Source organism: Suricata suricatta, chromosome 13, assembly GCF_006229205.1.
Source record: "Suricata suricatta isolate VVHF042 chromosome 13, meerkat_22Aug2017_6uvM2_HiC, whole genome shotgun sequence".
NCBI lineage: Eukaryota > Metazoa > Chordata > Mammalia > Carnivora > Herpestidae > Suricata > Suricata suricatta.
The window spans coordinates 65,027,352-65,043,771 of record NC_043712.1 but is presented as its reverse complement, the minus strand read 5'-3'; the positions used below and the strand labels follow the sequence as shown (position 1 = coordinate 65,043,771).

Sequence of the window (16,420 nt, the reverse complement as noted above, 5' to 3'; positions counted from 1 at the left end):
CCTACTGGGGCCCTGCATCCTCTCAGGTCAGTACAGGCACAAAGAGAGGGGCCTTCAGGCCACTGGGACACAGAGCCTCCTGCGATCCCTCTGCCGGGACCGTTTACAAGGGGCTCATTCTGCTTTAAGTCTTTGTTCCTAGGACTCAGCAGATAAAGGTCCTTGGTTAACTTGCAATCTATTAAGTACGAAGAAAATAATTTTCCCTATAATCATATATTTTTGCTATGTACCCATAGGTAAGAGCTACTGCTGTAGAACATACACTCCTTAAATGATGAGAATCCTGGGTACAATAAGAAGAAAAGTGGCTAAAATACCAAATATGCCCAAATATGCTTCTCACTAAGGGAGACTTTTTATTCTGTAAGTGTACATGTAAGATTTTCTCAAGATAAATACTTAAGGTTTAAAAAGTGAGGTCTCAGAATGAGAATAGTATCTTGTGACATTGAGATGGTTTCTCCGTAAAGCCTACTATTTGAATAAACCAATTCAACCTTAACTTATGTAGAAAAGAGTGGCCACATTGAATTCTAAATCATCTGAAACACAAAAATATTATTCAAGCAGTGACTACACTCAGCATCCTGCAGTATAGCCAGCAATCTCAACCCTGTTCTTTGGTTTCATGGGGAATGGGGAATGCAGGGCGCTAAAAGACTAGAAACAGGAAGTCACAGCAACCAAATGCTTCATACAGCCTGTCTGGAGGTGATTTGTAAATTCAAGTTCCCAGTTATACTCAGAGAAAAGTATGTGTCGAAGGATAAATTTAATTCTCTTGTTTGAAACCCTTAGCATCATATGTGTTCCACAAACTAAGAGGACTCTCAGTTTAGAAAGCTGATGCCATCCCTAGCAGAATATAGACAGGCCAGCATCTTGCAGTCAAGTACATTAATATTTCAGCAGTGAGAGGCATGAATATTCATACTAGGAGGATAAATAAATCCATGTCAGTTCTGGTTAGGTTTTTAGATTTTGAAACTATGCGTAAGCGACTGTGGCCCTATAATAAAATCAGTATCAGATATATAAGCAAAAACATGTTATACCCATGATCCTAGATAAACAGGCAGAAGAGGCTCCTTCCTCTGTTGCAGGAAGAAAATGCCCATCAGGGCAAACACGTAAGGCGGCAAACCTCCTTCTTCGGGGTGATCTATACTGCAAAGCTACAAACGAGGGGGAAAGAAGGGTAAACATTCTTTTAGATCAACGTGTCATTACACAGTTTGGTCTAACATCCCTTCCTCAGGAAGCCTGGGTGGCTCACTCAGTTGAGTCTAACTTTGGCTCAGGCCACGATCTTGTGGTTTGTGAGTTCAAACTCCACACTGAGATCACTGCTGTTGGCACAGGGCCTGCTTCAGATCCTGTCCCTCTCTCTGCCCCTCCCTTGTCTGCACTCTCTCTCAAAAATAAACAAACAGCAAAATAAACAAATAAATAAAACGTGTACCTTCATTCCTGTGTATTAGATGGTTTATTTCTCAGAAGAAAACACCACAATGACAAAAAAATAAAACTTCCTCATACTTTTGGAGCAAGCTCATGTTGTGGTTTTGAGTGGAAACTTTAATTTCAAATTTTAATCTTGTTAACTAAACTAATATTTGTTATTTCATTTTTAAAATAATTTTTAATGCTTATTTATTAAAAGAGAGAGAGAGAGAGACAGACAGACAGACAGAGAGAGCATGAGTGGGGAAGGGGCAGAGAGAAGGAGACACAGAATCCAAAGCAGGCTCCAGGCTCTGAGCTGTCAGCACAGAGCCCAATGTGGGGTTCACACTCACGGACTGTGAGATCATGACCTGAGCTGAAGTTGGATGCTCAACCGAATGAGCCACTAGGTGCCTCTGTTACTTCATTTTTTCTAAACTTTATTTTGAGAGAGAGAGAGAGAGAGAGCGAGCATGTGCACATGTGCACACAAGCTGGGAAGAGGCAAAGAGAGAAAATCCCCAACAGGCTCCACACTGCCAGCACAGAGCCTAACACGGGGCTTGAACTCACCAACCAACTGTGAGATCATGACTTGAGCCGAGATCAGGAGTTACACGTTCAACCAACTGAACCACCCAAGTGTCCCTGTAATTTCATTTTTTGATCCACAGCAAATCCACTTAGTTAAAACACTTACTTATGAAATCATAGGGTGCCTGGTTGGCTCAGTCAGTTAAGCATCCGACTCTTAACTTCAGCTCAGGGTCATGATCTCACAGTTGGTGAGTTCAAGCCCCACTTCGGGGTCTGTGCAAAGAGTGAAGCCTGCCTGGGATTTTCTCTCTCTGACCCTCCCCAACTTGTTCACATGCTTGTGCACTCTCTTTTAAAATAAATAAATATTTTTAAAACCCCACTTAGTAATATAATCAAAATGATAGTTCAATCCCAAGTGCAAGCCAGCTGGCTCTGCCCAGTTTAGTGGTCCCCTCATCTGAAGCTAATGCCTTGAAAATTCACACATTGGTCAAAAAGGTGATTGGGGAGAGAAGTAGGCAAATTCATTAGCACTAGTAGGAATAATAATTTAAAAAGCATAGCCCACTTAGTGGTGAAGTAGGAAGCAGCTTTCAAAGCGTGGCATATTGTAATTATCGGCTCACCCGGCAGTCCTCCATTTATCCTGGACTGGACCGACAGGAAGTACATATTATTGCTGCTGTATCTTAGTAAAGCTTTGGCTTTTCTCTATGAAGCACCTACCCAGAATCTCAATTTTATAATCATGATGGGACCTTATGTTTTAAGGAAATACTAAATGCTCTAATAAATATTGAGATGTCATAATTAAAACATTATAGAAACGTAAGCATGACCAGAAAGTGGCTTCCATATTTGGAGTCTCTGGGTACATTACTGGAAATGGTATGAGAAGGTTTATCTCAAACTTTCCTGTGCCTAACAATCACCTTGGGAACTAGTTAGAATATAAATTCTTGGACCATATCCTCTGGGATTTGACCCACAAATCTGATTTTTAATAAACACTATAAATCATTTTGATCTTATGAGCAACCCTGTTATAGTGAAATAGAAACACTAAATTTTCCATTCTGTAGACATTAGAATTTCTGTTCCAATACTCAAGATGCCTACTACCTTCATGTCTATAAATATGCATCCAAACATTTAAGATTAAATTAACCATGCAAAAATCAAAGCATAGTGTTTATGCATACATAGTATGTGTTCATCTGTTTAAAAAATGCAAACTTACCTTTGCCCAGTATCTAAATGCAATCACCAAAGGAACCAGCTTTGACTCAAGTTTTCCAAGGGCAGTTAAATGGTTTGTTGTCAGACAAGCATTTTCATTTCCCGCACTCACTTTACAAAGAAGACCACTGGTGGGGTTAAGGGGTGGGGGTGGGAAAGAAAAAGAGAAAGATAAAAATGTCACACAGATATCAGGTATCTTTTACACCAACAACTACTTTGCATGGATAATGAAGATCTTCAAAATGAAAATAAAAAACTTACTAAATCTTTATGAGTCATTTAGGCCATTGCATTAAGAAAAAGAGCAGCTACTCTCTGAGCGAACTTTATTTTTCAGAACTAGGAACTTTGTATTTTCATATATTAAAACTATTTCTGAGGGGAAATGAAAATAAGGGAAATACTGTAAAATGTTTCAAAGGAGGGTATGGATTCGTCTTTGTAGGAATAAGAGTGTTTTCCCAGGAGCTGGAGGCATCTGCCTAATGAAGAATCATTCCAGCCTACAAGCCTCCCATTTGCCGTGGTGATGATAATGCTTCCAGATGGAGGAGGAGATGACGGGGGAGGTCACACTAATTATTATTCAGCACTGCTAAAGATGCTGCTAGAAAGCATGGCAATATAAGGTGGCTAAGAGCAAGCAACCATTTGATAGAGGTGTTTTATACTGAAATGAAATCGGTCAAGATGCTTCCTTCCTATACTTCCTTTCAAATACTTTTATTCTTCTTAAAATAAAACACCTTTTCCTCTTGCCTAGGGTATGCAGACAATGCTAATAGTGAGCCTGTGAAATGAACGACATAAGGAGTCTGTTATTCTAGAAACTGGACATGAGGATAATAAAGTGCATGTGCTTCTGGCAAGTTTCTATTTAATATGTAAACAGCTTAAATGGAGACCTTTGCTTTTCTCTGCACACCACCACTGGCACCCTCGCATGGAAGTCTGCATCAACATCAACAAACGACTCTGAGGAAAGAAAAAAAAAATATTAAGTAGGTTAATTAAATTATGTTTAAAAGCAGAAATAGATAAAGTACAAGTTGTGACTTAATCTGTTCAGCCTTTTGAAAGATGATTTGGACATAAAGCTGAGACAGCTTGAAAAGGAGAACAGTATTATGTACAACAATCAAGTAATCACATTAACCTAAAACCCGTATTTTGTAAAATTCACGTTTGATTAGAAATGACTACATACTTGATCAGGACAGTTAAGTGTTATGTGGATAAGGTAATTAGAAATGTGGACAGGATATTCAAAAACAAAACTGCTGGGCTCAAACACATATTGCTGAAGTAAAAAGAATGCTTCCAGGTTTCATTCAACCAAAACAAGATGGATGGGAAAAATTAATTGGTATGAGACAGTTTAATGAGGCCTATGGAGAGCATAAAACGTCAAAGTCCTCAGCTGGACATTACTTTGGAAAACTGGTAACCCTACCCGGGAACAAGTGTTTGCTAATTTATTAATCAGAGTTGGGTCACATCTGTTTATCATCTGTAAAATATTAATTTAAAGAATACAGAAGATCACACTTTAGTTTTACTGTCAAGAGTAAATTTTACATATTTTGCATCTTTTTAGCCTGGGTTTAGAACTCAATCTTTACAAATTGTGACACTGCCTACAAGCTAAAAACTTTACTTACAAAATAGTTATTCTGGATTGTAGAACAACTGGCAAGACTCCAACTAGCTAATAATTCATAGGCATTTGCTTTGGTTTTCTGTTTGGATACTACCCACAGAAATATTTAAAAGACGTGTGACTTCCTATTTGCAGCGTTTGACAAATAAGATACAGACAAAACAAAATTAAAAGCAAAATGTGGAAAGAGTTTGGCCTTACCGCTGTTCTTTAAACATTCTTGAACAAGTAAGAGAACATCTGGCTGAGACATCTAGGAAACAAGTCAATGAATACATCACAAATCCATATATACTTCTATTTCACTGAGATAATACACAGTCATCTGAAGTTGTCCAAAGTCCTTTCCAAATTAGAAATCACACTGCTACCAAGTAAAGAAATTAATCACTGTGCTACATGCACGAATCAGAGACATGAGATGAGCACCAGATGAGGGCAAAAGACCCGCTACACAGTTAACTCCTGATTCACTCATTCCTAGGTAATTGGCTTCTCAGCACATCTTAAAGACGTGAAACTGTTAATATCACCTCTCTTCTACAAGACTACTTCAGCAGATTGCTTGCTGGTCTCCACTTCAGCCTTCCCTCTCTCCAATCCTTGCTCTGCATAGGAAGCAAAACCATTCAACATCATAAATCAGACCTAGTCATGCCCTTCCTTAAAACTCTCAAAGGCTTCTTACTGCCCTTAGGTCACAGTAAAACATTCCCAGGGCCCACAGATCCAGCATGTTGGGCCCTCTATCCTACCCTTAATGCTGCTTCTTTCTCTTGGTCCCTCCACCATGGCTCTACAATCATCTCTTCAGCTCCTTGAATAGGCCATGCCCATACTGATTTAAGGTGTTCACAAACACGGCTCCCTCTGCCCAAAACACTTATCCTTTCACTTCTCTGCTCTTTTTCATCATTTAGAGCCTACCTTAAATGTTATCGCTTCAAAGAGGACCTTCATGACTACTGGATCTACACATCACCGTGTTCTTTTCTGTCAGAGAATCTTGTTCTCCTGCATAGCTCTCATTATAAGCAATCATATATGTGTAATTATCTCCTCCACTAGGTGTGAGTTCCATGAGGGAGGAATCCCACCTGTTTTGTCCTCTAGAATCTAGCACAGTGCCTGGCATACAACATGGACTCAGTGAGTATTTACTAAGTGAATGAGGAGACTAAAATAACCACTATACTGGTAAATTACTCAACAGAATTTACGATTAAAGGTAGAGTCTACTGGTCAGCTGACCATGTAAGGGATGGCAAGGAAGGAGTGGTTGTAAAACAGAACATCTGAGCTGTTGCCCAGGAACCTAGGCAAATGGGTATAGGTTCAAACCATCAGCAGATAAACAGATAACCTATGAAAGCACCTTTCAGACTCAAAATTCTGACTCATCAACATCTTTTTAAATCACACTTAAACCAGAAATCCAAGCTAGCTGTGGTTCCTCAAAAGCAAAACTATTTTAACAAAGTAGATGTATAAAAGAGGAAACTAAAAAGCAAATTTAGCTTTTTGGGTCAAAATTGTTTACATACTTAAAATCTGAAATCCTTCTCTGATGTTGCAAAATTGACTTTACCAAGATAATTTAATCTCAAGTGAACGGCCTCCAAAAAGCCCAATTACGGTAGACAGAAGAGCAAAAACTTGACATTTTAGGGAAAAAAACCCGTCACCATTACATTTACACTATCTTCAAATATCTAAAACATACTCATATATAGCTTACATTGGAAAAAAGAATTTCCATACACTCTGTGAAAATTCCAACATTTCATTTTGTACTTACAATGGCTGGAAATTGAATGTCGATATTTACATCCGAATTTTTGAAACCCAATCTGCTACAGGATGACCCATATAATCTCAGAGAACAATCTGAAAAAAGAAAATAATAAGTCATGAGTAAAGTGAAAATTTTCAAAAGTCATAACAAAATACTGCTATTTCAGAAACAGGATCATCAATTACAACATGAAATTAACATGAAAATAAAGACAGTATTCAAGTCTGGTATAAACAAACTAAAAGGAATGGCTGACTCTTTGCTGTTGTCTTCATTGTTATTTTATGTGACAGAAAGGCTATATCGTCTGTGGTTTAGCTTAACAGCCACTCTTTTCATGTCAAGTGTAAAACTTGTCTAGAAAGATTTCTAAATTACTTTTTATTTTGTGCAGAAAACAGTATTTGCAATAATTTTTACAATGTGAAAGTCAAGAAGGGCTGCCTAGCTTTGTCTAAGATCCATAAACCTGATAGTAAACTAAAGAGTTAACATAAACATTTTACCTTTTAGAAAACATATATAGGGGTAATTTACTATAAAGATCATGTTCAGTAAAATAACCATAAAAATGACCTCTAGTACAAGGTTACTTTTCAGTATGAATATTCATTATAAACCAAAAAGCCCTTAACATAATTTACTCTATTTCAGAAAGCTTTTGAAAATAATTATAATATCACTGATATAATTTAAAATGCTAGGCAATAAAGCAATTCACTCTTCAGACGGAGGGGTGTGTGCGTGCATGTGTGAGTGTCCTGCCTATATTTATGTATATGGCATTTCACTCCTAAGTTTGACTATTTACTACACTTGTGCCAAAAACTTATTCCTCCTCATAAGGGGATTTTTTTGGGGGCATTTTAAAATATATTCATTCAGTTTTACAATGGAAATCTATGACAAAAATAATTGAAATTACATATGCCTCTTCAGGAACTTGTCTACAAGGTAAAGGATGAGATACAGAAATAATGAAATGAACAGATACTTGCCCTTTATTTTTATGAAAGTATACACAAGCCTGAATGATATACTATATGAGTGATTTTTCAGTAGAACAAATAGTTCTATGGGTGATAAGGTGATAAATTCTGAATAGTGATTCCAACCCTAACTATGGGTCAGAATCATTTGTGGACCTTTCTACAAAATAGTTTTCTGTGACTCCAGGGGCAAAACTTGGAAAATTAATCAACAGTACACAAAATCTATTACAAAATAGTTTTCAGAGCTCATTTTAGATGTTGCAATTCTTCTGAAAAGTGGTTAAACAGAACGTTTTTGGGACATACAACCTGACAATGACTTGAATGTACTTCTTAACTCAAAATATTACGTCAATTTAAAGAGATAGGAAGGTACACAAATATATGCACAACGGCTTCATGGTGCCCGAATAATACTGGGCAGTTAACATACACGTGTACAATGAGATTCATAATGAAAACGGGTTTAAAGACAATGCACGTAAAAGTCTTCGTTACCTTGGGGAAGAGCCAGGAGAAACAAAAACACACAAAAAATGAAAAGCTTCAGGACATGGCAAATCAACTTCTGTTAGATGAAAATCGCTACTGGTAGGAAAAATGAATGAGGTACTTTTAGGTAGCTAAATAGAAAAACAAATCTAGAAAATACCTGGTAACTTGTGTTGGAACACATTTTCCATGATACGTTTAATTTCTAGTCTCTGTTCCAAGTTCTCATTGTGTAAGCCAAACTCCTGTACCACTTTGTCAATGGCAATACCAATTGCATTTATCTGGGAGGGTGTAGGCGGGGGTAACGTAGTGAGCAACTCTTCCTCCTGCTTCTCCTTTTAAGATCAATATTGAGATTAAAAATGACTCACGCAGTTTTTACCTTCTACCATTCACTGAGACAACACCCTGTAGAATATTCTGGAATATTTTCCTTAGCTCTGCCTCTCACCTTAGCTGTGTTAGTCTTCATCTCATTAAACATATATACTTCTTTATGCACATAAGGTGATAATAGAAGGAAGGCAGCAATTAGGACAAAGTGCAGGGAAAGAACATTAAAAGAAGCAATGACAAATTATTTGCTTTATTATGACTGGCATGCGTGTATATACCTACATCCTATTAATGACTTCATTCATCCTGATATTGTTCTTAAAGAAATTCACAAGACTGTCCCGCAAAACATGCCTGGCTAATGTATTTTGGCTAAAATAAATTCAGTAATACAAAAAGTCATGTTATTAATATCATAGTCTGACAGAGGGGAAAGTCAAAAGACAAGTAAAAATAACTGAGAAGTAAACATATTTGTTTGGGTTAAACTTACCTTAATGTTTTTCTTGTGCCTCTTCTCTTTGATATGCTTGTGGGCAAATGCAATGGATTCAATTAAAACATCACAAAGTTTGCAGGTATACTTAGCTGTAGGGTAGTTTCTTGGTCGCTGTAATTCAAAGAGATTTATATATATATACACATATGTATCTTCCAAAATACAGGCAAACAAAAATAAGCCAGAAATTATTTCCCCATCACTTTAAAAACTGTTAATATACTATTGTCACTCTTTACTACTACCCTAATAGTCATTTTTGGGAAAGTAATTCTATTAAATCAGACTATCACTTTTATTTTTTAACCCATAGTCCTCAAATACTAATAACTGCAGTAGGATTCCTGACTCATCAAAGCACACATTCCCAATTACTAACTCAGCTGAGACCAAGACAACAATTTTAAGTAACAAATAAAAGACATTACCCTTTTGAGCCTGTCGATGAAGTCTCTTTTTAATCGCTCCTCTGCCTGCTGTAAGCCCAGCAGCTCCTTTGTTGAAAGCACAGACTCGTCGATCACGGGGCCTTCCAAGTCTCCGTCCTGCTCATTTTCCTCATTTCTAGACCTCCGTGGCTTCCGAGGTCTGGACCTCTGCTTCTTGTTTTCTTAAGTTAGGGGGAAAATAGTATTGGCAATATTGAATAATACTGCTCTGATGAAAAGGCAGACCACACACATTTATGACGTAAATCATGTGATTAACAGAATGGCACCTGAACACAGCAAAAGCTCTTCCATGGATAAAATTCGTAAATATTCATTAACCACCTCATCTGGACACATCGGTTCATAGAAATCCTCTTTTTGGAACACTGAAAAAGAATCCACTTCAACCATACAATGTGATTTTGTCATTTGTTCCTGGTGTGCTCCCGAACATACTCAAACAAGAATAAAATCTATGCTCTGAAGGTGAGCATACCTGGAATTCCAACACACCTAACATGTCATAATTACAGTGTAAATGTACCTATTCTAGTATGCCTGTAAATATACCCGCCACTCCAATGAAAACTATCCACATTTGCTCTCATTTTTTTAAATGAACAATCTCAACATAGCAAAGGACAAAAGGATATCTCCAAAGAAGTCAGAAATCAACTACATTCCTATCTGGAATGAAAATCCATCATTTAGTTGTAAATTTAGCTTTCACGTGATTGGCTCTCCTCCCACATTCATACAAGGAGTCCAGGCCAAAATTTTATTTACTGAGGACAACTAGTTCCCATCTTATCTTTACTTTTATTTTAGCTTCTTTGAACAGCCTGCACCCTAAGCACATTCCAAAGAAAAACGACCAATAGTTAAAATAAATGTTTTCTGTAAGTACAGACTAATTCGTTTAAACTCTGCTGCTAGTTCTACAATCTTTATAACTAATAAATAAATCTGTTCCTTTTTTAAAACTAACAACTTTTCTACCTGTGAAACTGAAGATGACGGTGGGATTGACCTGTAAACAATGGTCTTCAATAGCTTTGATAACATCTATTGACCTCTGAAAATGAAGCTGCCAGTAATACATGATTAAAATAAAACTCATTTCCCCAATTAAAATTGTGATAAATGGCTTGAATGTCTAAGTGATTTATCAAAAATTAGCCTTTCAAAAGAGAAACGTACTGAAAAGCCCCGCATGAACCAATTCCATGAGCCAATTCCTATGTCAAGTTTACAGTGGAACTCATTTCTTCTGTGGCACTTAAAATGAATCAGTTGACTGAAAAAAACTTCTGAGTCAGAAAAGGGAGGTTGAAAAAAGCTATTGCAAACAGCTCTAAAGGAAAAATACCAAGTATTGTACTTAAAGTACTGTAAGGTGAATAGTGACATTCTGTGAATGGTTTCTATAGCATAATTGGCAATTAAAAGAAATTAAAGTATTAGGACAAATAGTTTCTTTAAAAAAGCAATCAAAATGGATCAAATAAAATACTAAAAGGTAAGTAGTCATTTGCAGAGAAAAATTAGTCTACTTTAATACTTGCTTTTTTAAAGCACTCCCCTGCTCCCAATTAAATGACCACAATCTTTTAAGGACAGTGCTCTTGGTCTGCATGAACTTTTAAAAGTTTTTATTTCTGAGAGAGAGAGAGACAGAGAATCCCAAGCAGGCTCCACACCATCAGCGCAGTGCCTGACGAAGGGCTCAAACCCACATACCATGAGATTATGACCTGAGGCAAAACGAAGATTTGGGTACTTGGGACACTTAACTGACTGAGCTACCCGGGCGCCCCAGTCTGCACAAACTTCTGAGACAGTAACTTCTTTTAACTTAGCTGTGTTTCTATTCACATGTAATCTGCATATCATTATAAGTTCTACGCTAAATAATTACATCTGATTTCAGTATTCATAACAAGTTTCTTACTTTGATGCTAATTAGAGATTTACACTAATATGTGCAATACCCATTAGAAAAGTCTACATTAGTTCACAAAACTGTAATTGATATGGAACCAAATTTCTTTAACTCCTCCTTTCTTGATCACAAAGGCTTCTCGCATATTTGCTCTCATTTTCCACAGTGACTTCAATTTCCCTCCAAAGAGTACAATTAATTCCTTATTGTTTTTTTAAACAGATTTTATTTTTAAGTAATGTCTACACCCAACGTAAGGCTCAAACTCACAACCCTTGAGACCAAGAGTCGCACGCTCCATAGACTGAGCCAGCCAGGCACCCCATTCCTTATTTTTATACAGAGAAGTGGATGGCTGCAGAAATTCAGATGATGATGACAGTAGCTGTCATTATTGAGGTGTTTTTTTTATGCAACAGATGCAACACCAGCACGTTTTGTGCAATGCTTCAGTTAAGCCCTACAGTGATCCTGTCATAGATGCTAATATTATCCCCATTGTACAGATGGGGAAAATGCTGGCCCAAGAAAATAACTTGGTTCAGGGACACATGACTGAATCAAAGTAACGGGATTTGAAATATGGATTGAAGCATGAATGGAATTCTGAAATCCAGCCTTTTATCTAACAATATAAGAACTAGAAAGAACTTACGAAATTCCATATCCATTCACACTTAGAACAGACCGTAACTGACAAGACAGTATCACCTTCTGAACGGAGTTTCACAGGACAGCATGGTAAAAATAGCAAGTAAAATCTCATTGACGGGAATCTTGGAAGGGTAAAGCTGGGTACTGCTGAAGAGTTCCCATAATTCAAGGAAGACGACCTGGCTCATTTCCTGTGTCTTGTAACATGAATTCTCTATATCCACTATTCCAAGTCTCCCACATTTTGTTTGCATATGGCCCATTATTCCATTCACAAAGGACACGTGTATTTGAGTGGATATTTTCCAGCTAAGATCACTAATGGCACTGTCCCAAATACATTACATTGGCAATCTAGGATATGTGAGGGGTGAAGTATAGGGCGGTGACGTAGAACTGGAAGACAGAAAAGTATTAAAAAACAAAGCAATTCTAAGATAATTTTCATTATATCTTCTCATCATCATTTGATGAGACCCATAAGACATAATTCTGATTCAAGGAAAATTTCAGTCCCTTTAATGAGATCCTTTTTAGGATCCTGAGTGCAGTGCAGTTTATACTTCAAATTGAATTTCTCTTTATGGTAAGCAATTTTATACCACATCTTAGTATTGTTTCCTTTATGAAGATTTTCAAGTGCTCAAAGCTGAAGAGTCCTTCATTTAGGAATTGTGAAAGAACATACCTCTTTTTGGTAGAACATGGGAGTTTGGGGACTGCCTTCAATTAAAAGGGTAGTAAAGTATGTACTTCCTGTTCAAAACCACTTAAAAGCAACGTTATTGGTTCCTTTTCAGACTAAACAAGAATACATATATGGGGCTTTCAGTCTGTTAACAGTCCCTATTAATATCTGTCTGGTTGCAAACCTTTGTTCTATAAATCTTTTGTTTTTATAATGCTACTCAAGATCAACTTTTTCTTTTTTAAAAGACTATTGTAATTAAGTTAAAATGTCCATGTCCTACCTGGACATAGTAATACAAAAATACCTAAAATATATATAGACTTTTAAAAATAAAAACACAAATCAAGAGTTGAGAAATTATCAATACATGTTCCATTTCCCTCTGTCAAATTCAAGGTCCAGTGAGGCTGTTAATGGCCAAAGCAGCCCGGTACTCAATTTCAGGTTCACTTCCTCATCTACCACCGACATAAAGAATCTGGATAAAGTTAACCTTGCAGAGTTACAGCTGCCTGCTCCTACCTTGATATATCACGACACAGCACTGCGCCAGACACTTCCCTTCACGTTCTTTCCAGCTTCAGGATTTATGAGGCCAAGATTTTCTCTCTCCTGACTGATTCCTTTATAACACCTCATTCTGTTTATACTCTGATACAAGTCATTTTCTCTTGCTTTTCCCACCTTAAGAAATATGAAACTGAACCTTTTGTCTCATTTAGTACTAGCAAAAGGCCCTCTACAAATAAATGACATCTTCCCTGTTAAGTATTCTACATGTCCAGGTTACAAATTCAAACGCCTTACCGGTAATAGACAGAAATGTAAGCTGGCCACTGTGAGGTAACATGAAAAAAAAAGGGCCTCTGGACACCTAGAAGAATGCCAATGTTGCCTAGATGCATTTAAATTAAAAAAAGAAAAACTAAAACTTTAAAGTGCTGGCCAATTTGCCACCCATTCTATATAGTCCCTAAAAAAAGCTTACAGCAAATAAATTCAAAAGCACATTTTTTCAAGCATAATTTGCATTTTCAGACTAAATACTGTTTTACTTTTCCCTTCATATTTATGAGTTTATTTCATTTCAGAAATTATTGTCCAATAGATAGTTTTTCTGTTTACAGAAATCACTGCTACATGGACAAATTCTGCTATTCACCTTTTAGAAAAATGTATAATCATTTTGAGGCAATTATTATCAAGCACACAGGGCCCTCAGAAATGAGTTTTGGTTCTACGGAAACTGAAAGGCAAAACTTATCTCTATCTCTGACTTTCGAAACTTAATGTGTCCCAGTCTGTTTGTCGTGCTGCTCACTTTTGAGGGGGGGGAAATAAATCCCTGCCCTCCTCTGGAGATGGATGCTTCATCCAAAAGACGTATAATCCTGAGACAGGAAATATATGAGGTCTATATTATGTATTTACATTGAATAATACTTTTCTTTAGCTTTATACTCTGTCATTTATATTATGGACACATTCACTATTCAAATACAAAATTACCATACATAATTTAGAAAAAACATATACACCACTCAGAAAACATGAAATAGTCCCCATGGGAATATAATCACCCTCTTCTGTAGAAAAGCACCAATGGGAAATATGTTTACCAAAGTAAAATGAGCCTCACGGCTGAGTAAATTTTTAAAGGGACCAATACATGCAACGTGTTGAAGTTGCCCAAATACCATGGTTACAATTCATAAAGTATTCACATTAAATAAGCAGAAACTATGAAAAACTGGAAACTGCATTGCTGAAAATAATAAACCTCATTTGGATGAAATAGAAAAGACACCGAGACTTTGGGTCTGTAACTTGACAAGTTGGAACACATTACCAGGGCTTCCTGCTTCCATTTCTGACATGGTCTCTAGGCTGGTTAAGTCTTTATGAAACAGTCGCCTTACAGTTCTGCAGCCTCGTCCATCTTGCCACCTGTATCCATCTTCACTTTCTTGAAAGGAGTCTTTTCTGGGTCGGTTCAGAACAGGAATTCGAGGTCCAGGTTTGAATTCCCTCCTACTGTCTGAATTTCCAGCGAGTTCATCAGAGAGCCATCTCTTACTCTGATCTTTGTGGTTGTCATTTATCCAAGTGGGCTGACTGTAAATCGGGTTTTTAAATGCATAGGGATTGCTGGAAACGGCATAGGGTCCTTTTCTGGGGGTATTCCCATAGTTCCCTGGTGTTAACTTTTTTTTTGGAAGGCCTTTTTCCATTTTACTGCTGTGGCCCTTAACATAATCATCCATTATTAAATAATCTTGTTGGGGGTGACCCCTTCTGAAATCCTCATCATCTATAGTTCCTCGGTCTTTAGTGCGTTTCACAAAATAAGGTTTTGCTGCATCTCCCATGGTCTTTGAGTTCAATTTTCTTACTCCGCACCTGGAAGAAGGCATTTTGGGAACTCATCAAACCGTAACAAGAGATCATACCAAGCATGTGAAATATCACACATTTACTACACAGGTGCTCAAAAGTCTGTAAGAAACTCTTCCTAATTTTCATCACACCCTAACAATCCGCGCATCACACCAGAAGTTGGGAGGCTTGAGTCCTATAATATTCTCCATGAAAATCAGTACTTACTATTTAACGTTATTACATCTGTGACTAAGGGAAGCTCCCTACAGTCTTGAGAACTGCAGTATAAAAAAATGTTACACCAAGTTGATTGGCTTTACCACCACAAAACAAAACAAAACCCCCATCCCAAGCCTATGCAGTTAGAAAGCTCTGGAAACAGTCTTAACAAAAAGTTGGCAATTACTTTTAAGTGTCATACAAAGTAACCGAAACTTTCTGTGAACGTAGCTCGTCTCCTCTCAGCTACACTTTTCGGTCCCTTCTCCAACCTCCAGGGAAGGGCTTCGGCTCCCCCTCACCACCACTATTCAGAACGACAGGCGTCGGTCGCCAGGGCTAAAGAGGGGCTCGCTCCCCACCAAGAGTCCCCTCTAGTGAAAAGGGGTGGGTTTCCCACCCTAAGACAACTCCCGCTCACCTCCCCAGTCTTCATTCTCTAACCCCAAACAAGTTTGGTTTTGTCACAAACAGCATTTCTCCGTCTCCAACCCCCTTCGGATCGCCCCACCCCCGATCTGCCTCAGTTTCCACCCTTCGAAGCCGGAGGCAGAGAAAGAGGAGGCGTCCCCGCACTCCCGGCCACGAAGCCACCTCGGGGACCAGGAAGCAGGAAGTGACCTGCCTCCTCGATGGGGTTCCGGGGTCCCCCTGGCCGGCCAAGGGGCCGGGGCCGAGTGCCTCCACCCAAGTCCCCTCTTCTCCGGCGCCGGCAGGGTCTGACACAAAGTGAAGATGCGGACTCTAACCCGAGAGCTCAGTCCCCGCCGGCCTGAGGGCTCCCTGGTCCTCGCAACTGGGGCGAGGAGGCCGGCGGGGGATGGAGCCAACGTTTCTCCCGGGCCGGGCCCGCCCTCTGCTCCGGAGACGAGGGGACCCACCGGAGACCCACCCCAGAGGCGACTCTGGGAGGGACGCGGGGAGAAGGCGTCCCGGAGCACTCACCACCTCCGCCGCGGTCCCCCGCCTCTTCCTGTCCCGGCCGGGCTCCCTCTCCGTGTTTTCCTTCGGCCCCACTTCCGGCGCTCAGCGCTGTCTCATTGTGCGCGAAACGGAGCCGGCGTTGCCCCCGCCCTAGCGCTCCGCCGCGCACGCC

General features: G+C 38.7%; 1 protein-coding gene across 7 annotated transcripts in view; it reads right to left on the bottom strand.

The window, feature by feature from the left end:
* Nucleotides 1-16,393, bottom strand: part of TUT7 (terminal uridylyl transferase 7) — a 59,080-nt gene extending 42,687 nt beyond the window's left edge. For 2 of the 7 annotated variants that reach the window (XM_029921033.1, XM_029921034.1), the window contains exons 1-10: nucleotides 16,270-16,393; nucleotides 14,576-15,126; nucleotides 9,437-9,618; nucleotides 9,003-9,119; nucleotides 8,331-8,508; nucleotides 6,690-6,778; nucleotides 5,093-5,144; nucleotides 4,137-4,206; nucleotides 3,230-3,356; nucleotides 1,059-1,178 (exon numbers count right to left, since the gene is read on the bottom strand). In XM_029921033.1, coding sequence (XP_029776893.1) covers nucleotides 1,059-1,178; nucleotides 3,230-3,356; nucleotides 4,137-4,206; nucleotides 5,093-5,144; nucleotides 6,690-6,778; nucleotides 8,331-8,508; nucleotides 9,003-9,119; nucleotides 9,437-9,618; nucleotides 14,576-15,095 — 1,455 coding nt within the window. In that variant the 5' untranslated portion in view covers nucleotides 15,096-15,126; nucleotides 16,270-16,393. The other 5 variants (XM_029921028.1, XM_029921027.1, XM_029921031.1 and 2 more) reach the window with 5 other exon arrangements.
* Between the last annotated feature and the right edge of the window lie 27 nt (nucleotides 16,394-16,420).